Here is a 23,022-nt window from a genome sequence, read left to right on the forward strand (position 1 = left end):
CTCACCTCGTAGTCTTCTCACCGCAGCCCCGCGGGGAGGATCCGCCCACAGCCCCGGTCCAGGGGAGAACGCGGCCTTCCGGGCCCTCCGGCTGCGACGCAGAGGCGGGAGGAGGCCACGGCCGTGGCTAACGGTAGTCTGCGTCGTTCCAGCCGTTCCGGGGCGTAGCGCGACAGCGGCCCAGTCCGCGCAAGCGCGGGAAAGCCCCTGCGCGTGCGTATCGCTAGGCCCCACCGCGCGCCCGACCTCGCGCGGCTCCTTCCCGCCCGCCTTCTGCCCTCACTTCCGCGGTTTCCCGGCGACGGCCGTAAGTGAAGGGCGGAAGCAGCCTGCGAGACCAGCCGTAAACGGCTCCCTCGCGCCACTTCCGGCCGGCTTCCGCAGACGGGGCTGGTGGGCGATCGTGAGGCGCCGGAGGACGTTCCCTGCGGCCGGAGCCATGGAGATGCCGCTGCCGCCCGACGGTGAGGCCCAGCCTGGGCTCGGGGACCGTTTCTCTCTCCTTGGAACCCCTTCTTGGCCCGCCCGGCCTTCCGGGGTTTCCGGGCCTAGGAGGGGGCGGGGCTCGGCCTCCCGGGCTCGCCTGCGGCCTCTCCCGCGGGTCCCCGCATCCCCGGCGCGCGTGTGGCCCCTATCGGGACCCGTACAAGGGCGGCCCCTCCGGAGCCCAGCCCTAGGGACCCCGGCCCGGCGGACGGGGGCTGGGACGCCAGGGCCCCCGGATTTGGGCGGTCCTCGCTGACGCCCCGCGTGGCCTTTTCTCCGTCTTCCAGACCAGGAGCTTCGAAATGTCATCGACAAACTGGCCCAGTTCGTGGCTCGCAACGGGCCCGAGTTTGAGAAGATGACGATGGAGAAGCAGAAGGACAACCCGAAATTCTCGTTTCTGTTCGGAGGCGAGTTCTACAGTTACTACAAGTGCAAGCTGGCGCTGGAGCAGCAGCAGCGTGAGTTCTCTCCAGCTCTCAGGCCGCCCCTTGGAGCGATTCCTTTCTCTGACTCCAGTTCGGGCTCTGCCACAAACCGCCTTTTGGGCCGCATGCTCGGACTTTCAAAATGGGGCAGCTGGGCCTTCATGATCCCTTCCGCTGTTCCCAGGGCCTTGCACCGAGCGGCTGCTGGGTCCGAGTGTAATACGGAGCGAGGTTATCGATCCTCCTCCTGGGCTCCGCATCAGGGATTTCCCTATTGTTTTTGCAGATGGGATGGCTTAGGTTAGCAAAGGTAGAGCAGCTGTTTCAATGATTTCTAGGGTGGAAGTGATAGAAGCTGGACCGGGACCTTCTTAGCATGCATTGTCCAGCACTCTCTTCGAGCTGTCTGTGGGTCTAGCGAGATTATTGTGCATTTCGGGTGTTTGCAGTCCAGATCCAAAAGACTTGCTCTTTGGTTTAGTTTTTGGCCGTTCTTTATATCATTGTTCACTGAGCTGGTATCAGGATTCCAGCCCTGCCCTTAAGGAGTTTAAGGTGGGTTTAGGGATCACAGCTGGCCTTTGAATGATGAATAGGCACCAGGTGGTAACGTCCCTTAGGGCAGAGCCCACATCTGTCTTGTTCCATACCGCATTTCTAGGTATATTGTTTGAAGGAGTAGGGGGCTGCCAAGTAGATGGGCATTGACAGGTGAATTGTTTCCTAGACTACAAGCTCCCTGAGGTCAGCCAGACCTTGTTTGGGTCATTGTTGTTCCATGCTACGTGGTACTTAGATGTTCAATAAAAAGTTTGTGAGAAACAGCAAGGTGTGGTGGCTTGAATAAATACAGTGTGTTTAGGGAGCATTAAGAGAAATCATGAGAGGCCCAGCATGGCTGGAGCATGGAACGTGTGTAGAGGAGGGAAGGGTTTGATCTGGAGTGGTAAATGCCAGGAGTGAAGTTCAGATTTTCTCCCTCAGTCTAGGGGTTCATCTGGTGCCCAGTTAAGTTTGAGATGGGGATGGGGGAAATTTGCCTAAAATTGTAGGCAAATTGTTGTATGCACTTAAGTGTTTTTTGGAGCAACCATTCCTTAGCCCCAGCACATCGTTTTGAAAAGTGCTCCTGTAGGCAGTGGAAACTCAGAAGAGTTTGAAAGAAGGGAGAGTGAGTCGGGTTTGTGTGGCCCATGTAGAGGACAGGCTGGAGGGAGCATGAGTGGAGCCTGGGACCAGGGAGGTCTGCAGGTGAACGAACAAGGCAGTTGATGGTAAAATCTAAGTTAGATCAGCGGTTGAGTCAGAGGGAGTGGGCATGGGGGCAGGTGGGATTTAAGGGGTAGAATTCGTGAACTGGGGCACCAGTTGGATATTGATGAGGGTGGCATAACCGGGCAGAAGAGGTCAGTGCTTCAGCTCATGTGACCATGAGTTGAGATGCTTTTTTTCCCTGCAAGGGGAGCCCGTTCCCTCTCTGGAAGGTCAGAAATCAGGAGCCACTTGGTACTATAATGGGGGGAAGGATGGGGTGCTTTTAACAGGAGAAGATGGGGGCTCAGGAAATACCTTCTGCAGGTAACAATGTCTCAGCTAAGGTTAAAGAATGTGTCAGCCTCATGGAAACACAGGAGAGGAAAGTGTTCAGGTAGGGGAAGGAGCCTTGGGAGTGGCTGGGAGTGGAAGGGGCAATAGCTCAGAGTGTTTTAAGTCTAGAGAAAGAGGGACGGTTGGAGTGGACAGAGGCCAGGGTGCAGAGGAGGGAGGGCTGGCTGGCCAAGGACTTAGGAATTTTCCTGGAAGCTTCTGGGGAGGTCTTGGAGGATTTCAGGACTGTTGTAGAGCAGGCTTAACTGCTGTGTACCTGGCCCTTCACCTTGGTAGTTTGAGAAGACTGACCTTCAACACTGTTCTAGAATGGCACTTCACAAACTGGTGAAGGACTAGCTTTTTTCATTTTTTAAAACTTCCAACTGATTGTGGAACTCAGCGGTTGAGTCAGAGGGAGTGGGCATGGGGACAGGTGGGATTTAAGGGGTAGAATTCGTGAACTGGGGCACCAGTTGGATATTGATGAGGGTGGCATAACCGGGCAGAGGAGGTCAGTGCTTCAGCTCATGTGACCATGAGTTGAGATGCTTTTTTTCCCTGCAAGCCTTGGGAGTACAAGGCTATTGAGTACAAGTGTACTATTTTGCAATAGTACACTTTTGCAAAATACAATAACGTGTGATCTGTGAAACGTCGAGTTGCTATAAGTGTGACAGAATGATCCCTTGGCATTTCTTCTATCTTTTCTGGTCCGGGTTTCACCCAGGGCTGGCCCTCAGATCACACAGGCTGTGCTGTTGAGAAGTACAGGGGGCAGGACCAGAAACAGGGAGATCAGTTCCAAGGGTGATGCAGGTGACAGCAGAGTCACAGAAGTGACGGCAGGGACACAGGCTGGAACCTGACTTGACTACACGAGGTGACTTGTTAATGCAAGGTGCAAGGGAGAAAGAAGTGCTCAGACCTCCTGGGCTTCAGGTGTGGGCATAACCTTGCCAACCTTGGGGGCTGGGAGGGCCCGTGGGGAGGTAGAGCATGTGGCAGGAGGACACATGGGCCTGTTTGAGGTGTCTTTGAAAGCCAATGGGCTGTTTGGTCTGTAATCAGATCTATAGCAGGAGGAATCCATGATGGCGATTGTAGAGGTAGGAGTGGTTGCTTGCAGTCCCTATGTCCTGCTGCTCTGTGGGCTGGCCCAGAGGAGAGGGCATAACCAGGCATCCCTGCATTCAGGGGTCTGGCAGAGAAACACCGAGGGGCCTGGGGGCGGCCACACAAGCCAAGTGAGACAAGTATTAGAGACAGGGCTTGCAGGGCTAGGGAAGGATGTCCACAGCAACCCGGGGTGGAAGAAGGGGAAGGGGGGAAGTGCAGGGCTAGACTGCCATGGGGCAAGGTAAATAGAAGCTGAAGAATTGAAGATGAGTCTCAGGTATAAAACGGTTGCCAGAGGGGCATGGAACAAAGGGAGAGATTTTAAAGATGGATAAGGAGGCGGTGGGTGGGGGACATGGATGAACGGACATACCCCTGGGGAGGGCTCTTTGTCCGCCAGCAGCCATGGTCTGGGTTCAGTATAGGCTCAGGCCTGGGGGAGGGGCAGACGGGAAGGGGCTGGGTCTCCACTTAAAGGCCATTGGGCAAGGCCAGATGGTCGGCTGGAAGAGGGGCAAGGTGACGTCATGCAGCAAAGGCTCCAGGGCTGAGGTCCTGTGAGTGGAGAGCAGGGTGGGCCTGGCAGGCAGGTCAGGAGGGCCCAAGTGCAGAGTGAGGGGGCTGCAGTCTAGCACAGGAGTCCTCTTCTGGGTGACAAGTATAGGGAGGGGCGGTCTCTGGCTTGGAGCTGCCCAAGAGGCAGCTGAGGGGACCCTGAGCCGTGGCCACCTCTTCACAGGGGCCACCTTTCCTTCTCTCCCACCAGTTATCTGCAAGCAGCAGGCCCCAGAGCTGGAGCCGGCCGCAGCCCTGCCGCCCCTGCCACAGCCCCCGCTGGCCCCTGCAGCACCGATCCCACCGGCCCAGGGAGCCCCATCCATGGACGAGCTCATCCAGCAGAGCCAGTGGAACCTGCAGCAGCAGGAGCAGCACCTGTTAGCCCTCAGACAGGTGTGGCACCTGCTCCTCCTCCTCTCCCTTCTTCCCCACCTTCCCTCTGCATCACTACATGTCAGCACTGAGGGCAGGGCTGCCACCACCTGGGATGTGTTCAGCTCGACCCCTGATGGTCCGCAGGTTGCTTCTTGTTTGGTGAAATCATCCCACAAGCTCTTCGACCCACGGTCTCCCTTTGTGCTGGGATGGATGCCCACAGGTCGGGCTGCACGTTAAAAACTGTGGAACAGTGAATGCCAGGTAGCCTCTGGTGCCACTGGCTCCAGGTCCTACTAGCTAGGTTGCCCCAGGCTGTCATGGGAAAGGAACCTTTTTCTCCTGATTTGTCATTGTCTGATTTTTTGGTTGAGTACAACAGGACGAATTGTCAGAAAAACAAGGCAAATTAAAACAAAGACCTCTAAAACACCAACCCCGTTTTTATTACTAGATAAAAGATGTAAAATTACTGTCATTTTGCTGAAAACAAAAGCTCTAGAATGCTCCTCAGTTTCCGCACAGAGATAGATGGTCAGGAACTGGGTGGCCCGGCTCGGCCAGCCCTGAGCTGACGGCCCAAGCCTGCAGCAGCTCTGGGCCTCAGTCGCTTTCCATTGTGCAGATCAAGAGTGCGAGGCCCTGCATCCCATTTTAATTCCTGTTTCCCTGACTGCTTGTGCACTTGTTCTCCTTTCCCTAGACTGGCGACGGTTTGCACGTCCTCTCTGTGCTGTCGTCTGGCCGCACCCATCATTCTGTTTTTATTCTGTTTTCATTGAACTGACTTGCTGAGGTTTCTCGTTCCTCTGGGTGTTCATTTTTTCCATCTGTCGCCTTGGGGCAGTCGTCGTCTCCTGCTCCGTCCTATCTTGCTTTATTATCCTCTACCTCCACTGCCTGCTGTGATCACAGCCGTGACTATGACTGTCCCAGATGCCTGGCTGAGGCTTTGGGTATGATCTCCTGGTGAACGACCAGACAGGCTAGTCCTAGGCTGAGGTCTCTTCCCTCACGCAGTCTCCCTCCCGCTCGGCCTCCCAGGAACAGGTGACCGCAGCTGTGGCCCATGCTGTGGAGCAGCAGATGCAGAAGCTCCTGGAGGAGACCCAGTTGGACATGAATGAGTTTGACAACCTGCTGCAACCCATCATCGACACGTGTACCAAAGATGCCATCTCGGTGAGGGCAGGTGGGGGCAGGGGGAGGTGCTCCCAGGACCTGGTGCTCCTGATGAGGGGGGCGCCCGCTGCAGCCTGCCTAGGCTGGGACTGCTCTAGGGAAGCCCCGTCTGTCCCTCCCCTTCCCTCTTGACCACCGTGGGCAGGACAGCACGTGGGCAAGGTGTGCTCCCGGCTGAGCGGGAGCTGACAGGCAGGCAGGCAGGCAGCCTCGGTGTGCCGCTGGCCCCTGGGACGCCACACCCTTGGGGTGTGCCCTCAGCCTCCCGGGTCCTGCACACACTGTGGCCCCAGGGAGCCAGTCCCTGCTCACCATCAGCCTGGCTGTTTCAGGCTGGGAAGAACTGGATGTTTAGCAATGCCAAGTCCCCCCCTCACTGTGAGCTGATGGCGGGCCACCTCCGGAACCGCATCACAGCCGACGGGGCGCACTTTGAGCTGCGGCTGCACCTCATCTACCTGATCAACGATGTCCTGCACCACTGGTGAGGGCCCCGCCAGGCTCTGCCTCTCCTCTCACTCCTCGCCCTCTGCTGGGCTGCTCTTCTGCACTCAGTAGCTTGGCCTGGCCTGTCCTGGGATGTGGGGTTCACTTGTCCAGGACCACAGAGGAGGGTTGGTCTGAGCCATGAGCCCTCCTTTGGGAGGACATGCCCCCACCCCCCCCCCACCCCGCATCTTGGCCCCTTCCCTGGACCCTGACCCGGGCCTCCGTCCATCCCTTCACTCCTCCTCCTTGGGGCCGCCAGCTTCTGGGTGTCTCTGCGCCTGTCTGTATCGTCTGCCGGCTTCTCTTTATGACCTACACGCAGACACAGCCCAGTCACCCGACTGCTTCGGGCCCTCCCTGCTCCCCCGTGGGCTCCCTTTCTCCCCTCTGTTCCACCCTGCTGAGACCAGCCTTCCTGAGGCCAGACCAGTGTGTGTTTCCACATAGCCTCTTAGGTTCCTTATGATAAAGGTTCATTTAAAAAAAAAACCACGCACCTGGGCCAGAACAGGTCCAGCAGGGGGCCGGCAGAAGCACATGTCGCTGGCGAAGCTAGTGCTTAGCTATCTAGACTGGCTGCCAAGTTTGGCTTTGAGCTTGGCCTGCCTGAAGGGGATGGCTCCCCCGAGAGCAGCAGAAAGTGACTCTGCCTTTTCCCTGCCCCTTTCTCCATCTTGCCCCATCTCCTGCTACGCACACGTGCAGCCTGGGTCCTCACCCTCTGCTCTCTGTTTCCCTGTGCCACATAGGTGGCTCCCTTGCCACTTGGCTGCTCCTCACCCTGCCCCTCCCTTATTTTTCTGCTGTTGGGAAATAGGCAGCTGCTCAGAACCTTTTCTGCTCTCCTGCTGCCACCAGCCACTCTGCTGACCAGGGCAGCTCTGCAGAGACCCGGCCCCGTTTCTGGCATTTGTCCAGCCACACTCCTCTTGCTCGGCTCTATGCAGAAGCCCAGTGCCGCTCACCCTGTGCTCGGCCCCTCCTCTCCCCGTCCTGGTTCCCAGCCTTGCACTCACTGCTGTCTCTGAGCACCCTCTGGTGGACTTGGTGCTGGGAGGGCTTCAGGCTACTCACCTTTTGCCTCCCTCCTGTCAGAGGCAGCACATGTGCTGTCGGGCTCTGCCGCCTTACGCACGGCCATGGGGGCCACGGCCTCTGCACCCCCTTACACACACAGCCACCCCGGGAGGATGTGAGGGCAGGCTGCCTCACGTCCCTAGACGCCTGGCTTGCCCCACACACTCCCCCACCTCCTGAAAGGCGGGGATTGAGCTGTGGTTTCATTGTGCATAGGGGGTGACAGGGCTGAGTGAGGCCACATGGACAGCTGGGGCTCCTCAGGCCTTGGGTCTGTGCGTCCTTGTGCCACCCCGGGAGGGAAGGGTTATTTTAGGGATCAGAAGACCAGGGTGACAGCCCTTTCTCTGAAGGTCCCCAGGCTGTTCTTTCCCTTCTCCCACTTGCTATCTACCTGTCACTCGGGCCCAGGCGCCAGCACAGGTCTTGTGGGGAGCCCAGCCCTCGTCCCAGCCGGGTTGGGGGCCCGTGTCCCGAGAAGGCAGAGGGTGCTGTGGCTGGAGCCGCAATGGTAACGGGCGCGTGGCCGGGTCCCGCCCCAGGGCCCTGACGCGCGGAAGGTCTCTCCCTCACAGCCAGCGCAAGCAGGCCAGGGAGCTGCTGGCCGCCCTGCAGAAAGTCGTGGTGCCCATCTATTGCACCAGCTTCTTGGCCGTGGAGGAGGACAAGCAGCAAAAGATCGCACGGGTACATGGGGCAGCCAGGAGAGACGGAGGGCAGAGTGGGGGTGGGGATTGCTGGTTTTCCTTCTGACACGGCCTCTCCTTCCTCCGCACCCAGCTCCTGCAGCTCTGGGAGAAAAACGGCTACTTCGACGACTCCATCATCCAGCAGCTGCAGAGCCCAGCCCTGGGGCTCGGCCAGTACCAGGTGAATACCTTCCCCACCCACACAGCACCGAGAAGGTGGGGGGCTATCCCCAGAGAGTGGGGCAGTTGCATTCCAGCACGTTCCCAGAAGTCAGGTGGCCAACAGCCCCTGCCTGGGGTGGCACCTGCCGGTGGGGTGGTGATTTCGGAGGCCAGGTAGCATTTTGCACACGGGACTCCCACACGTGTCTCTGGAATGATGGTGAGAGCGGGAGGCTAGGGTCTGAGCAGCAGCCTGTGGGCGGGGCTCCTGCTCTCTCCACAGTGACCAGCGAGCCCCTTCCAGGTGAGCCCGCCTGACTATTTTCCTGGTGCTCTTGTGGTCGGGTGGCCCTATTCAGGCCCTGCTCATGGCAGTGGCTTTGGCCTGTCGGCCCTGGTCCTTTGGGCTTGCTTCTGCATGATGGAAGCATAAAGCAGCCTGGACGTCACCTAGGCTGTCATGGCCACATTGTGCATTAGTCACGTCCTCTGTGTGGGTTTGTCTTCTCTCTGGGGAGGCATCTGCTCAGATGATGGTGGCGCAGGGCAGAGAGGGAGGGCCAGCCAGGTCTCCTTGGTCACTTCTGCTGTGACACCAGCCTGGCTGCCCCGTCTACAGCTGCTGGAATAAAGGCAGAGCTCACACCCCCTCTTCTCAGGCCGGAAGCTGTGGTTTTGGAAAAGAGGAGGTTGAATTTCAGAAGCTGTGCTGTCCATTTCCTCTGCGACGGCCTGGAGGCTACCCGCACAGGGGGGAAGCTTTCATACTCCCACAAAGGCATATGAGGAACGTGCATGTCCAGTTGTGAATTTTTTTATCTTTTTCATTGTTAGAGCAGGCTTATCACACCCTATCGCAGCGGCGTTAGCTGTTCCCGTCCCTCCCGAAGCTGGTGGCCGCAGCTCGTGTTTACTCAGCCACGCTAGTCACTTTATGTGGTGTTTCACTGGGTTGTCCCCACAAATCCTTGAAGGGAGGTCCTGTTATTGTTTTACAGAGGAGGAAACGGAGGCTCAGGGAGGTTATGACTTGCTTAGAACCCCGTAGCAAGTGAGCACCATGGCCCGTGCCTGCGGCTTAGACCATTTGTCTGAGTCGTATCTCTGATAGTCGTGTGATAGGACAGGGCATGGCTCCTTCCTGTTGTTAGGGAATCACACACCTCACTGCAGCCAGCGCTCTGGTCACTCGTTTTGGCAAGATTTATACACTCTGTGCTTGACAAGACCATGTTAATTGTTTTACATGACAGTCACGTGGCCACCTGCTCCGGGCTCTTGCGCCTCAGCACCTGAGGCCCTGTCCTGAATTCCCGGGGCTTTCCTGGCCCTGTCCCTGGGTTCTGCCAGAAGGGATGGGCCCTGAAGTGATCCCCAGGCTTCCATCCTGAGTGCCAGCTGCTCCCCCCTCTCTCTGCCAGGCTACGCTCATCAACGAGTATTCCTCGGTGGTCCAGCCAGTGCAGCTGGCCTTCCAGCAGCAGATCCAGACCCTTAAGACGCAGCACGAGGAGTTTGTCAACAGCCTGGCCCAGCAGCAGCAACAACAGCAGCAGCAGCAACAACAAATTCAAATGCCACAAATGGAGGCTGAGGTCAAGGCCACCCCACCGCCGCCCGCCCCGCCTCCGGCCCCCACGCCTACCCCTGCCATCCCACCAACCACCCAGCCTGGTATGGGGACTCCTTCGGCACCCCTTCCGTGGGGTGGGGTGGTCTAAGAAGGCAGCTTCGTTCCCCAGAGAAGGGCTCTGGTTCTGTGGACCAGATCCTAAGGCCGGATTCTGACCTGTTTGCAAACACCAGGCCCAGGGATTTCACAGGTAGATGCAACCAAACCCTTAAAGCTTGGGTGATTGCTGTACAGACTATCCCAGAGAAGACAGAGAGGAAAGCTGCCCAAATCATTTTTCAAGACCAGGGTAACTTTTACACCAGATGGACAAAGAGAAAGTTTCATGGATATCAGGCAGTGTCACTTATGAACAAAGATGCAGAAATATGCCACACCTGAAATCCAGCAAGGTGTTTTAAAACAAGAACAACAAAAAAAAAACACCATGATAAGATAGGATTTGCCCCAGGAATGTGTAAGGGTGGTTTAGCACTTAGAAGTTGCATGAAACAACAGATGAGGCGGTGAAGAAACCATCTTTCAAGTAAATGCAGAAAGGGTTTTTAAGTACAATTCTGTAAGTGATTTTGAGTGAACTAGAACAGGTACAGCAGGGTAAGGTAAGATATTTATCGTAAAGGTTTCAAAGGAGGGAGTGTGCCCCGTGTCAGGTCAGCCTCCCTGCTGTCACTTGCTTCCTGGGGGCCATCAGTTTCAGGCAGGCTCACACAGCAAGGGTTTCCCGAGAAGTAAAGGCCCAGTCTGGGTGGTTTGCTGCTGTTGCTAAACATCGTTTCACTCAGCGTCCATGGACATTTGCTTCACTGACCACCTTCCTGTCTGGCACTAGATGACAGCAAGCCTCCCATCCAAATGCCCGGCTCCTCTGAGTATGATGCCTCAGGAGGAGTCCAGGATCCTGCTGCCGCCGGCCCCCGGGGCCCTGGGCCCCACGATCAAATCCCACCTAACAAGCCCCCATGGTTTGACCAGCCTCATCCTGTTGCTCCTTGGGGCCAACAGCAGGTATTTTCCCAAACTTGGGTGGGCCGTCTCCTGTGTGGGTCAGCAGGCTGGTGGTGGCTCGCTGGGGAAGCAGATTTTTGCAGCGGGGCCTGGGGTGGGCAGGTGGTGGGGACCAACCTGCCTCATCTTCCTGAGGGTGGAGGGGTGGGGGCAGTCTCCAGTCAGGACTTCATGCCCATCCCTGCTGCTGGCCATCCAGGCCTCTTAGGAATATAGGTCACTGTCTGTGAGAGTCACGTGGTCAAGTACAGGAGATGAGGGATTTTCCTCCCCTTTTTTAACTGGTTAAACATTGGTTAGCTAGCATGGTGCCAACATTTTGTCACCCTGGAAAGAACATCGTGCTTGCATAAAGAAAGGGAAGGTCAGACATGTAAGGCTGGCAGTGCTTTCTGGGGCAGAGATGCTGGTCACTCCCTCTGGTTCTTTGGGGTCAGAAACTTCTAGACCAGGGCAAGGGTCATCTGACTCAGCTTAGCATGACTGGGGAACCTTGGAAACATCCACTTGCCTCTGGCCACTGGATCTAATCTGACGGAGCCTTTGGGCAGAGCCCGGGCCATTCCTGGACATCCACCTTTCCCTTGATGGGGCCTAGTGGCTGCAGCCCTGCCAGGTGACTGTGGAGAGGATGGGAGGGAGGCAGCTCCAGACCGACAAGTGGGGCTTGTGGCTTTGAGTCACCTCCCCCACCAACCTCAGCTTCAGGAGAAGAGATTTAATTTCACAAAAGACTGGGCATTCCTGTGAAGATAGCTCCCTCCTCTGCTAATTTTGAGCCATGTACTGTTGAGCATTTTATGGCTATCATCTGTGGGGTATGGGTTTACTCATACTCATCCCTGTTGTGTAGGTGTGGAAATGGGCCCTTGGTATCTCCAGGATCATTCTCCTTTCTGGGGACTAGTGGTATGGGCTCCTGACGATAAGGGTCCCCTCCCTGAGGGTCTGCCCAGGGGCAAAGGTACACTTGGCCTGGCCTGCCCATTTGCTATCTTACACATTTTGAAGTAACTCCCACATTTCTTAAAAAAATTATTATTTATTTTTTGGTAGACATTTCCTGGTTTGGGCCCTTGAGAGCAGACCCGAGACAGGATTTGAGGGCCGGTAGTATGGGAGGTACCCAGAAGACCATGTAGGGCAGAGGGGAAGTGACAGGGAGGGGGCAGTCGTCAGAGCAGGCTTCTGCCGTGTGTCCCTGGGGCCTAAACCCTCCCTGCACTCTGCAGGCTCTGGGGGATACACCTCTGCCCCATCTGCCAGCTTCTGTGTCCGGCAGCCGTGCTGGGAGCGCACAGATCTCTGGCACTTGGGGCCTGCCCAGCCTCGATGTGGGCACAGGAAATTCAGCTGAGAGGCAAGTGCCCTGTCGGAGCATCTGAGCCCAGGAGTAGCCTCCGCTGCACCGGGTCAGGGCCAGGTCGCCTCCATGGTTGGAGACTAACTCTGCGGATGTGTGGCTGGTGCTGGCCAGAGGAGGTCATGTCTGCTCTTTGCCTTACAGCCTCCCGAGCAGCCCCCCTACCCACACCATCAGGGTGGGCCGCCCCACTGCCCACCCTGGAACAACAGCCACGAGGGCATGTGGGGCGAGCAGCGTGGGGACCCTGGCTGGAACGGCCAGCGCGACGCACCCTGGAACAGCCAGCCAGACCCCAACTGGAACAGCCAGTTCGAGGGCCCCTGGAACAGCCAGCACGAGCAGCCGCCGTGGGGTGGAGGCCAGCGCGAGCCCCCCTTCCGCATGCAGCGGCCGCCACACTTCCGAGGGCCCTTCCCGCCCCACCAGCAGCACCCGCAGTTCAACCAGCCGCCGCACCCCCACAACTTCAACCGCTTCCCGCCCCGCTTCATGCAGGATGACTTCCCTCCGCGGCACCCCTTCGAGCGGCCACCCTATCCTCACCGCTTCGACTATCCCCAGGGGGACTTCCCTGCCGGTGAGTGCCAGGGCGCCCTCTGCGGGGCCTGCCCTCATCCCAAAACACTTCCCTCTCCTGCCCTGAGATGGTCACAGCAGCTGCTTGCAGGGGGGCACCTGACGGGCTACCCTCCTAGTGGGCTGATGGTGCTGCTTGACGTCATTGCCGCGGGACCTGGCAGGTCCCCAGAGTCGAGGTGACAAGCAGAAAGGGTCACGGGATGGTGTGGAAGCCCAGTCTCAGCCCTTGGGAAAGTGGGGAGACAGACTGGCGGCCCTGGTCCCAGCATGTAGCCCACGCCAGCCTGGCCTAGAGTGAAGTCCTGTTGCCGCTTCCTATGGACCCTGCGAGTTGGGCACTGTGTCTGTCTGGCTGCAGAGGAGGAGGGACGAGAGCCTGATGGAAGGAGGGTCACTCCTGAGCCCCGCAGCAGACGGGGCCGGCCAGGGCAGGGTGTGCAGGACCCATGGCGCCTGTGGGCCCTCCCCACTTCCTTGTCTTCACTTTTTTCACCAGTTTTTCTCTTTTATTGTCTTGTTTCAAAGAATCTCTAGATTTAACTTTTTTTTTTCTTCTAAAAAAAAAAAGCAACTTATTTCTACTCTGCTGCTGCTTTTATTTTTACTTTAAAATCCATCTTTTTACTTTAAAATCCATTTACTTTAAAATTCATTACTATAAATTCAGCCAAGACCACCAAGCACATTTACCGTCAGTACACATTTCCTGGGGGTGGCTTCCCTGGTAGGGCTGCTTCCTCCCAGCTCGAGGGGCTGGATGTCAGGGGGGTGTGGGGGGGCCTTCTCTCCATCTTCACGCCATCCTCCCCCTGTGCATACCTGTGTCCCGTGCTCCTTACCAGGACGCCAGTGGGGTTGGGGTGGGGCCTGCTTTCGGGGTCTCCCTTCAAGCCAGTCACCTTGTCCAGTGCCCTGTCTCCAAATATAGTCCTGTCCATTCGGCCCATAATGCTGCTTTAATGTTTTATGATTTCCCTTGTGGGTGCAGGACAGGTCCCCCCCCCCCCCCCCCCCCGAACCTGGCTCCTTGCCATCTAGTGCCATCACCCTGGGCAGCGGGAAGCAGCTGGAGAGGAGGTGCCAGGCAGGGCTGCCCAGAAGCAGGTGTTGGTGTCTCTGGCACTCACTGAAGCCTCTCCGCAGGCTCGGGTCCCCTTGCAGATCCCGACTGTGCCATCGGCAGCACCCAGCTCACAGCTCTCCAGTAGGCCTGAGAGGACTTTCTGTTTTACAGAGATGGGACCCCCTCACCACCACCCTGGCCACCGCATGCCTCATCCTGGGATCAACGAGCACCCACCCTGGGGTGGGCCCCAGCACCCCGACTTCGGCCCTCCTCCTCATGGCTTCAACGGGCAGCCCCCCCACATGCGGCGACAGGGCCCTCCCCACATCAACCATGATGACCCCAGCCTGGTCCCCAACGTGCCCTACTTCGATCTGCCTGCCGGGCTGATGGCTCCGCTTGTGAAGGTAACATCGCCATGGCGAGCACCCAGCCTCCTAGTGTGCCGCTTCCGGGGCCTCCACATGAGATGCTCCTTCCTCTGCCCCGTGAACGTGACTGACTAGTCATTGCAAACATGCCCTGGCCAGTGCCTCTCCCTCCACTTGAATTCCTGAGGCCCGTGGTCCCCTCTGCTCCTTCCGCGTGTCCCCCCTGGTGTTGGACATTCTGTGGCCACCCGGAGTGAGCCGTGCCAGGCTGGGTGTGAAGTGTGGGTTCCCTCGATCCTGGCCCTGGGCAGCCACCTTGTCCAGCAGCTAACTGGGAAGGGATTTCTCAGAAGGGGCGGCCTCTGAGGAAGGCCCGCAGGGAGCATGGGGAGGGCAGTGCTGGAGACCAGGGGAGCGAGGCTGCGTCGTCGGGAGCAGCTCTAGCTTGAGAGACTTGCTGACGGAGGAGTCGCTTCCCATCCCTCTGAGGCCCCGTCAGACCAGAAGTTGAGAAGGGCCATACTCCTTGGGCTGCAAGCAGCGAGGGGTTCTTTGGGTGGGGCTGAGGCTGTTCTGACCCCGGAGGGGCCCCAGGGTAGGGAGTAGGACTCGGGAGCACAGGGCAGAAGTCTGCAGGCGGTGGCATCTGGGATCCACATCGCGTCTGAATGAACCCAGGGGTCTTTCCCATCAGTCCTACTTGGAGAACATGTGTTTTCTGGAGAGAAAGCTTCAGGCCCTCACTGGCCCCAGAGAAGTCCTCCACCACCTTACTTAGGAATCGGATCATTGGTGTGGCTGCAGCCCTAATGGGTCCCCCAGGAATCGGGAGGAGGAGCTCTGATGCCCAGGGTAACCCTGACACCGCACCAGGGCCCTGTGTCCCCCGACCTGCTCCCCCTGTCACTGTAGCACCCCGGGTGGGCCTGAGGGGGCCTCTGGCAGGGCGTGCATGACAACAGTTCTCCACTGCAGCTGGAAGACCATGAGTACAAGCCTCTGGACCCGAAAGACATCCGCCTCCCGCCCCCCATGCCGCCCAGTGAGAGGTTGCTGGCCGCTGTAGAGGCCTTTTACAGCCCCCCGTCCCATGACAGGCCCAGGAACAGGTATGACGCTTGGAGGGACCGGCGGTGGGGGGATGGGGAGGCCTCTGTCCCGTCTCTTAACCTGACTTCCCCTGAGATTGCTTCATGAGACTCTTAAATGACCATGCCTTCTACCCAGGGTGGTGTGAGGCCCCGGTGAGGAAATGGGGTGTCCTGTGAAACGCTAGGCCGAGTCAGGGTCCCTCTCTCTACTGGCCATGGGTAACGTGTGTCACACTTACAGTGGCCCTCCCCACAGGGCCTCTCGTTGAGCTGTTTAGTGCAAGTTGTCATCTCAGGGGTGGGGTGTTTCAGGGGCGGCTGGCAGCTGGGTGCAGGCAGCCCCTCTCCTAATCCCCCTCCCACGGACTTATCACCAGTCTGGCTAAAGCCACCTCCTGCCCTGTGCTGGGTCACAGGCCTGTCCATCTAGGAGTCAGAGCTCCTTGTCCCCAGTTAGGAAGATCACAGGCAGGAAGAGCCACCTGGGCTACTTCGGGAAACATCAGTGTGGAAAGGCACAGGAACCAGGCGTGCGGCCTGGCCTCTCTGCTTCCCAGTGGGCCGCCCGACCTCAGCCTGCTTCCTCGTGCGGGGAAGGGCAGCCCGTCGTGCTGGGCCCTGCTCAACCTCCGAGTGAGGGACGGGAGGGCCACATGCCGGGACGCGTGTCTGGCAGGTCAACTCCTGCCGACTTGCATGAGTTCCCTGCGGGAGGAGGCTGCAGAATCACGCAGGGGACGCCTGTGTCTTACAGCGAAGGCTGGGAGCAGAATGGTCTCTATGAGTTCTTTCGAGCAAAAATGCGGGCACGGCGGAGGAAGGGCCAGGAGAAGCGCAACAGGTGAGCGTGGAGGTGCCCGCATGCAGTCATCCTGGGTTTCCAGCTAGTGCGTCCTGGCCTGTGCCCGTCACATGCTGCGGCAGACCCACCTTGGAGTCACACTCAGGGCCATCCTGTCGTCCCTCCAGGGCAGTGGGGGGTCAGCTCGGCCTCTGTGTAGGTTGGGGGGTGGGTTTTCCCACAAGGCCCAAAGCGTTGGGGAACACGCCCCTCTGTGGGCAGCATGTCCCGGGCCAGCCGCTCACCTGGCATCTCCCTGCAGTGGGCCCTCGCGGTCTCGGAGCCGGTCCAAAAGCCGAGGGCGCTCTTCCTCCCGCTCCAACTCGAGGTCGTCCAAGTCGTCGGGCTCGTACTCCAGGTCCCGATCACGCTCCTGCTCCCGTTCCTATTCCCGTTCCCGCTCCAGGTAAGCTGGTGTGCCCCGAGGCCCCCACCCCCCACCAGCACCCATGCCCACCACCTGCTGACCCGGCTGTCCTTTCCTCTCTCAGGAGCCGCAGCCGTTCCCGCTCCTCCCGAAGCCGCTCCCGCTCCCGAAGCCGCTCCCGCTCCAAGTCCTACTCCCCCGGAAGGAGACGTCGGTCACGCTCCAGGAGTCCCACCCCGCCGTAAGATTTCTGTCTTAACTGTCCAGTGATCGCCGGTAGCTCCGGAACCCTCTGATGCTTTGCTGTGAATGTTGAAACCTGTCGCTAGAAGATGTGCTCACGGTGGCCCGTGCTGAGGCGGTGCCTCAGGGACCCTGAGTTCTAGCACAGTGACAGTGGCACCTCCTCATCTCACACCACGCTCTTAACCTTTTTATGGTAGAGTTGTAACACCTGACGTAGCGGCTGGGCTGTGACCGGTCCTGGGGTTCCGCGTGGCCTGCCCTGGCTGCACGGTGTGGGGCTGGGGCCTCCTTGGGGAGCTCCCCTCCCTGGCTGGCGAAGATGACCGAGAAGAAGGCTAGAGCCCCGGGCTGTGTGTGTGACCCTCTAACACTGGTGAATGTTCACATACGCCACATGCTGTAATATTCTAAGCGTTTTCATTCCAATAAATGTCTCGACTCTTTTTTTAAAAAACGTAACCTGTCTTAATTTTAGTTCCTCGGCTGGTCTGGGTTCTAATTCAGCACCTCCTATACCTGATTCAAGGCTCGGGGAAGAAAACAAAGGACATCAGATGCTGGTGAAAATGGGTAAGGCTCCTGGGAAGAACCATCAACCACTTTGGGCTTTTGGGGCTGGGGAGCCAGGGAAGGTTCCAGCTCGTGGCCAGAACTGGCAAGGCCGAGCCTGTAGAGTTGTCGCTGGGCGCTGTCTCTCACCACAACAGTTTGACGTTTGTAAGCCACACATGTGTGTGTCGTTTGGCTCTGCACGTGAGGTCTGGTTTAACTTCATGGATAAATGTGCCGGATTTTGACTTTTGTGCATTGTAACCACCCTCCCCCCTTTCTTCCTAAGGCTGGAGTGGATCTGGTGGCCTCGGTGTGAAAGAGCAAGGGATCCAGGACCCCATCAAGGGGGGGGACGTCCGAGACAAGTGGGACCAGTACAAGGGTGTGGGCGTGGCCCTGGACGATCCATACGAGAACTACCGCCGGAACAAGAGCTACTCCTTCATCGCCCGCATGAAGGCCAGGGACGAGTGCAAGTAGGCACTCCGTGGGCAGGAGCCACTCCTCGGCTACCGCGTCGGGCTGTGGGACCTTCCTGGCTTCTTGGCAGTGACAGACGGTAGGGACACCTCGGTTCTCACAGTCTCCACCTCCGGGGAGCGACAGAAGAGAAGGAAGACCACAGCATGTGCCACCGCGTTGGAGGCCCTGGGCCCTGCCTGCAAACCAGCTCTAAAGTAGAAGCAAGAACCCACCAGAAGGTGCCCCCGGCCAGCACGGCCACGAGCTTACTTCCCCTGACAGAAGTGAGACACGAGACCCTCCACCTCCACCCCTGGATGAGAATCCCTGCCACCCGAAGGCACGGCTGTTGCGCACCCCCTGCAGGCCGCTCTGAGCTCCTGCTTAGACCGGTAGGAGCGTGTGGAGCACAGGCCCTGGGCGAGCGCCCCGGCAGCTCAGCCAGGCACTGGTGACAAACAGAAAAACAGACCCTTTCTGATTGGCAGAGTGACACAGGGCCTTCGTTTTTACTCCAGATGTTTAGTTTGAGAGAAGGGAATGTTGATCTCAGAGGATCCCAAGGAGAAGTTGCAACCTGATTCCTCTAAGACCTGCCAGCCCGTAGTTCAGTTACTTTAGTTGTTTGAGTTGAAATTTTTTTCCCCAAACGTTAGCCGTTGGCTGTCCCTGCAGACACGGGTTCTAAAGAAACTGATCTGAGGCATCTTCAGGTCACGGAGCGACGCCCTCCAAGAGCCCGCACCCTTAGCGTCTCTGCCTGTTTTTCACTTAGAGGAACCCGACACCAGCGCTCACGTGGACGGCCCGCACAGACCGGGGTGTGGAGGGCGCCCCCGGCTCTCCCTCGGCCAGCCCAGCACCCAGGGAGACCAGGCCAGGAGGGCAGACGCCGCCGGGGCCTGCGTGGGGACTGGCTGCGCCTGGCGTCTGTGGGCAGCTCGTGTGGCGCCGTCTCTTTGTACAGAAACATTTTTGAAAAATTCTTTTCAATAAGATGCAAAGTCCTCTCCAACTTTTCGACCTGATGTGATAAAATATTTGATTTTGTTCTAGATTTCCTGTAGCTGTGAATTGTTCAAACGTGTCTGATTCAGGATAAAACGTAAACACGTGCTGTTAACGATTTCTTGTGGATTTTACTGTTTTGCCTTCAAATAAAAACTTTTTTTAAAGACCTCTTTCTCTGTGTGTTGGAGTTAGAAGTGTGCTCAGGCAGGGTCCGGAGGAGGCGTGTCCCGGCGTCCCACATGTTGTCCCTGGTGTGGACACCTGGCGCTGGCTCCACGGAGCAGATGGGGCTTCTCGCCCTCCCGTCTGCCTCAGCTCATCAGGAAGCCAGCACCTGGCCCCCATGGCTGCTGCGCGGGGCTCCACAGGCAGCCGTCCTATGTCCTGCTGTGGCTGGTGACTGCGCCACCCGGGGTTCCGTTTCCACTGGCTTATGTGTCCCCTCGGGCGGGGCGCCGGGCACACCAAGGAGGTGGGGGCTGGGGGAGAACCACTCCGCTCTGAAAGGCTGGACCCGGGATGCCACTCAAGGGAGTCTTGGGTGCCGCCTGCTCCTGCCACCATCACCTGGGAAACGACACGTGAGTGTCAGAGCCGGTGTGCCCGGCCAGCGTGTTAGCTCAAACCCACAAATCCTGCCTCACCTCGTGGTACTCAGCTCCTTCTTCACCTCCTCCAGGGCATCCTCCATGGACAGCGGGGCAGGCCTATGCCGCCTGAGGTACTGTGGGGCACAGGACAGACATGTCACCCTGCTGCCTCGGTCTACCGAGGCCGTGGGCGTTAGAGGCAGCGCCTGTCCCCACTGGTCCCGGACAGGCGGACAGAAAATAAAATGGCGTGACAGTGCTGTGGAAATGCAATGAACCCAGACGGGCTCCAGGCAGGCAGCCTGCGAGGGGCGAGCCCTGACGGCCTGAAAGGGAGGAAGACGGTGGCTGGGGGCGGGGCTACGGGTTCCCTCAGAGCGTGGAGCCTGGGTGCCACTCCCAGCACCCCAGCACCCCAGCACCCCAGCACCCCAGCACCCCAGCACGTGGGCCCAGAGCAGGCAGGTGGCAGCTCCAGCCCTCCAGCTGTAGCCCATCAACCGAAGTAAAAGGATGCTGCAGGGGCTGCGGGGGTGCTTGGACATTCCAGAATGGGGGAAACCGCCGAGCAAACCACCTGCTTCCTTGAACAAATAAAGTGCAAGGAAGCATGGGGGGGGGCAGGAGCAGGGGAACCTGCAGGGCACGGGCTCTCACGGTGGGTCCCAGGTGTCCACAGGCGCCCCGGCTCTGACGCTGCCCAGAGCCGAGGGCCACAGCTCTGACCAGGAGTCTAAAAAGACCCTAGATGATCTTGGTGTGTGGATCTTGGGTCTGATGAAAAAGCAACAAAATGTACAACTTTCATAAGACCAGGGAAAATCTAAAACTGGATATTTGGTACTATAATGGTATCGTGACCATATTTTTCAAAAGTCCTTTGTTTTGAGAACCATATACTGAAGTATTTATAGGTACGAGGACAGAAAGCACCATGCAGAGCAGCTCATCTAGCATGATGCCATCTCTATAAAGAAAGAAACCATACTAAAAACATCTGGGACGTCTGGGTGCTCAGCGGTTGAGCGTCAGCCTTTGGCTCAGGGCGTGATCCTAGGGTCCTGGGATCAAATCCCACATCGGGCTTCCTGTGGGGGACCCTGCTTCTGTCTCTGCCTCTCTCTGTGTGTCTCTCATGAATAAATAAATCTTTTTTTAAAAAATGAAAATTTAAAAAGTAAAACATATATTACAACCCAATAGGTATAATGTTCTCTTTATTTTTTTTAAGAGCAGGAAAGGAAGCCTGATGTGGGACTTGATCTTGCACCCCGGGATCACGCCCTGAGCCAAAGGCAGATGCTCAACTGCTGAGCCACCCAGGCGTCCCGTAATGTATATTTTAGAATATACAGTAACATGCAATGTCGTACATTTTATATACAATGTAGTTCATGTTTTACACCGGGAAGACCTAAAGAACCTCAAGGTGGTAACAATCACCTCTGCCGTCATGGGGGGCTTTATAAATCCCCTATCTCTAACAACATTTTTATGAAAAGAACGGATTGTTTATAATCAGACAAAAAGGGCAGCCCGGGTGGCTCAGCGGTTTAGCGCCGCCTGCAGCCCAGGGCGTGATCCTGGAGACCGGGGACCGAGTCCCGTGTCAGGCTCCCTGCATGGAGCCTGCTTCTCCCTCTGCCGGTCTCTGCCTCTTTCTCTCTCTGTGTCTCTATGAAGGAATAAATAAAATCTTTAAAAAATAATAATAATCAGACAAAAATTAGATTTGGGGAGAAAGAAGTGAGTGTGCCATTCTCTGCGTTTCAGCTGACTGAGGAGGAAGCCCGCGGGCAGAGCTTGGGAAGGGTCTGCCTCTGCTCCGAGGACAGAAGAGGGCTCCTTTGGGGGGACCGCAGGTGACTTGGGTGTACAGTGGCCCCAAGGCCCCCTCCGAGGCACAGAGGCTCCCGCCCTCCCCCGGGGAAGGGGTGTGCGCCGCAGTCACCTGCTTGGTTTCCTCCAGGGTGTGGTAGTGGAACGAGTCCTGATCCAGGGACCGCACGAGGGAGCCGTGCAGGTGGCGGCTGGCCTCCAGGAACTGCTGCGTCAGGCTCAGCTGCTGCTTCAGCATGTCGTGGAGCGCCAACACGGCCGGGCTGTAAGCTGTCAGGGCTGCACCGGCTCTGGTCACCGGGGCGCACCCCCTCCCCGTGACCCCCAGGGCAGGGGAGGTCAGCCGCTTTGGGCCCGTGTGCTCAGCAGCGCCCCCATGCGGCCACCAGAGGGACCAGAGCGCCCGGCTGTCCCTGCTGTCCCTGCCGATGGCTTGCGAGGGACTCTCAAGAGCTGCACACGTGGGAGGCCAGCGGCCAGGCAGGCCCACGGGTCTTAACCAAAGTCTTAACCAAACGTCCAACCCGCAGGAACAAGCCCCGTAAAGTGGCACCACGAGTGCCGCACCCGCACCACGGGCGCCTTCTCGGTGCCGCTCACCCGGCACTTAAAAATGGCCAAGGGGGTAAATGTTATGTGTTTGGAAACACAAAACTAAAGTAATTAAAAGTAAAAATACAATTAAAAATAAGAGTTTTAATTAAATTCAAAATTCATCGGAAACCGGAAGTTGTGCGCCCGCGCTGGAAAGGCCACTGGGAGGCCTCAAAACACCCCGGGCCACTCCCTGGGCTAACAGTAAGCTAAACGGGAGAGTTGTCTGCAGGGACAGAAACATTCCCGTTGTTGTGCCGCTGTTTTAGTAGCTTCATCTTTAAAAAAACTGAAGAGGGCAAAAACATAACCGGTACTGGACGGACTCTAGTTTGTGTCCCTCAAGCCGCCAGTGGCCCCATAGGGACCTAATGCAGCCTGGGCTCCTGATGGTGGCTGCTGGGGCCGCCTCCACCGCAGGCCAGGCCGCCTGGGACCCCGCCACTCCCCGCACTCGCCAAGGTGCCAAGGCCTGTGGCCGCCACTCAGTACCGGCCGAGGAAAAACTCTATGTACTCTGGACACAACGGCTCAGAGGGGAACCCACAGCAACAGCCCCGTTGGCGTGGAGGGGCAGAGGGGCAGAGGGTGCTGCCCGAAACTTCCCTGTGTTATCTGACACGGGTGTCCTTTGGCAACACAGACTGAAGGTTCTAGGATCCCAGGAACCATGGCAGTTGTCCATGACTGCAACAATGTCACCAACAGATTCCCCGAATCCAGCACTAACGTGGGGCCTGCCCCTCCCACGGTGAGCGCGGATCTGTAGCTAAGCTGCCTCCACTTCACCGCCAGGCCCCGCCGGGCTGGGCTCTTACCTTCTATCGAGTCCGCACTGATGACATGACTGGCAACGGGCACAGGATCCACGTAGGCACCTCCCAGGGCTGGCCCGATGGCCGCCACGCCGGCCCCTGTCCCAGGGACAGAGGGGAGGGGATGAGTGGGCAGGAGGCGGAGCGACGCCGCTCATCAGCGGATGGATGTGAAACAGGCTACACAAGTCTGATCTTTTCTCCTCCCGACAGGACAGCCACCCTTCTCGCTCTGTTAACCTCTACCCCGTACAATTTCCCCAGGCCTGCCTCCATCTTTCTGGGAGATTCTCCAGGTACAAGTCAGTTGAGCTGGCTCAAGCAGTCACTGCAGTCACACTGGCAGGTAACCCAGACATCACGCTCTCCCCACCCTTGGCCTTCCTGCCACAGGGTCACATGCAGGCTTCAGACTGTTCCCTGGACTCTGATCAGCCCG

The 23,022-nt window shown here is 57.9% G+C and overlaps 2 protein-coding genes and 1 long non-coding RNA gene across 20 annotated transcripts in view; 1 reads left to right on the top strand and 2 right to left on the bottom strand.

Annotated features, from left to right (window-relative positions):
• LOC144290377 (uncharacterized) overlaps positions 1–340 on the bottom strand; it is a 131,938-nt gene extending 131,598 nt beyond the window's left edge. For 2 of the 10 annotated variants that reach the window (XR_013358071.1, XR_013358069.1), the window contains exon 1: positions 6–298. This is a non-coding gene — a long non-coding RNA (uncharacterized LOC144290377). The other 8 variants (XR_013358072.1, XR_013358070.1, XR_013358068.1 and 5 more) reach the window with 8 other exon arrangements.
• Positions 305–18,911, top strand: CHERP (calcium homeostasis endoplasmic reticulum protein). Of its 2 annotated transcripts, none has more exons than XM_077859539.1 (17): positions 305–464; positions 774–947; positions 4,387–4,571; positions 5,598–5,735; positions 6,068–6,219; positions 7,844–7,988; positions 8,082–8,171; positions 9,574–9,826; positions 10,618–10,793; positions 12,301–12,736; positions 13,973–14,211; positions 15,151–15,284; positions 16,021–16,107; positions 16,370–16,513; positions 16,599–16,715; positions 17,196–17,290; positions 17,559–18,911. In XM_077859539.1, the coding sequence occupies exons 1-17, from the start codon at positions 440–442 to the stop codon at positions 17,750–17,752; spliced, it is 2,784 nt and encodes a 927-aa protein (XP_077715665.1). In that variant the 5' UTR covers positions 305–439; the 3' UTR covers positions 17,753–18,911. The 2 variants fall into 2 exon arrangements, with proteins under 2 accessions (XP_077715665.1, XP_077715666.1); XM_077859540.1 differs by having other exon boundaries at positions 7,877–7,988.
• Positions 18,209–23,022, bottom strand: part of C19H19orf44 (chromosome 19 C19orf44 homolog) — a 19,504-nt gene continuing 14,690 nt past the window's right edge. For 7 of the 8 annotated variants that reach the window (XM_077859547.1, XM_077859541.1, XM_077859546.1 and 4 more), the window contains 4 exons: positions 22,587–22,682; positions 21,287–21,453; positions 19,390–19,469; positions 18,209–19,312 (listed from right to left, as the gene is read on the bottom strand). In XM_077859547.1, the coding sequence (XP_077715673.1) occupies positions 19,309–19,312; positions 19,390–19,469; positions 21,287–21,453; positions 22,587–22,682 (347 nt within the window). In that variant the 3' untranslated portion in view covers positions 18,209–19,308. Of the gene's footprint in view, positions 19,313–19,389; positions 19,470–20,535; positions 21,011–21,286; positions 21,454–22,586; positions 22,683–23,022 lie in introns of those variants that run through there. The other variant, XM_077859548.1, reaches the window with a different exon arrangement.

Source organism: Canis aureus, chromosome 19 (assembly GCF_053574225.1).
Source record: "Canis aureus isolate CA01 chromosome 19, VMU_Caureus_v.1.0, whole genome shotgun sequence".
NCBI classification, from domain to species: domain Eukaryota; kingdom Metazoa; phylum Chordata; class Mammalia; order Carnivora; family Canidae; genus Canis; species Canis aureus.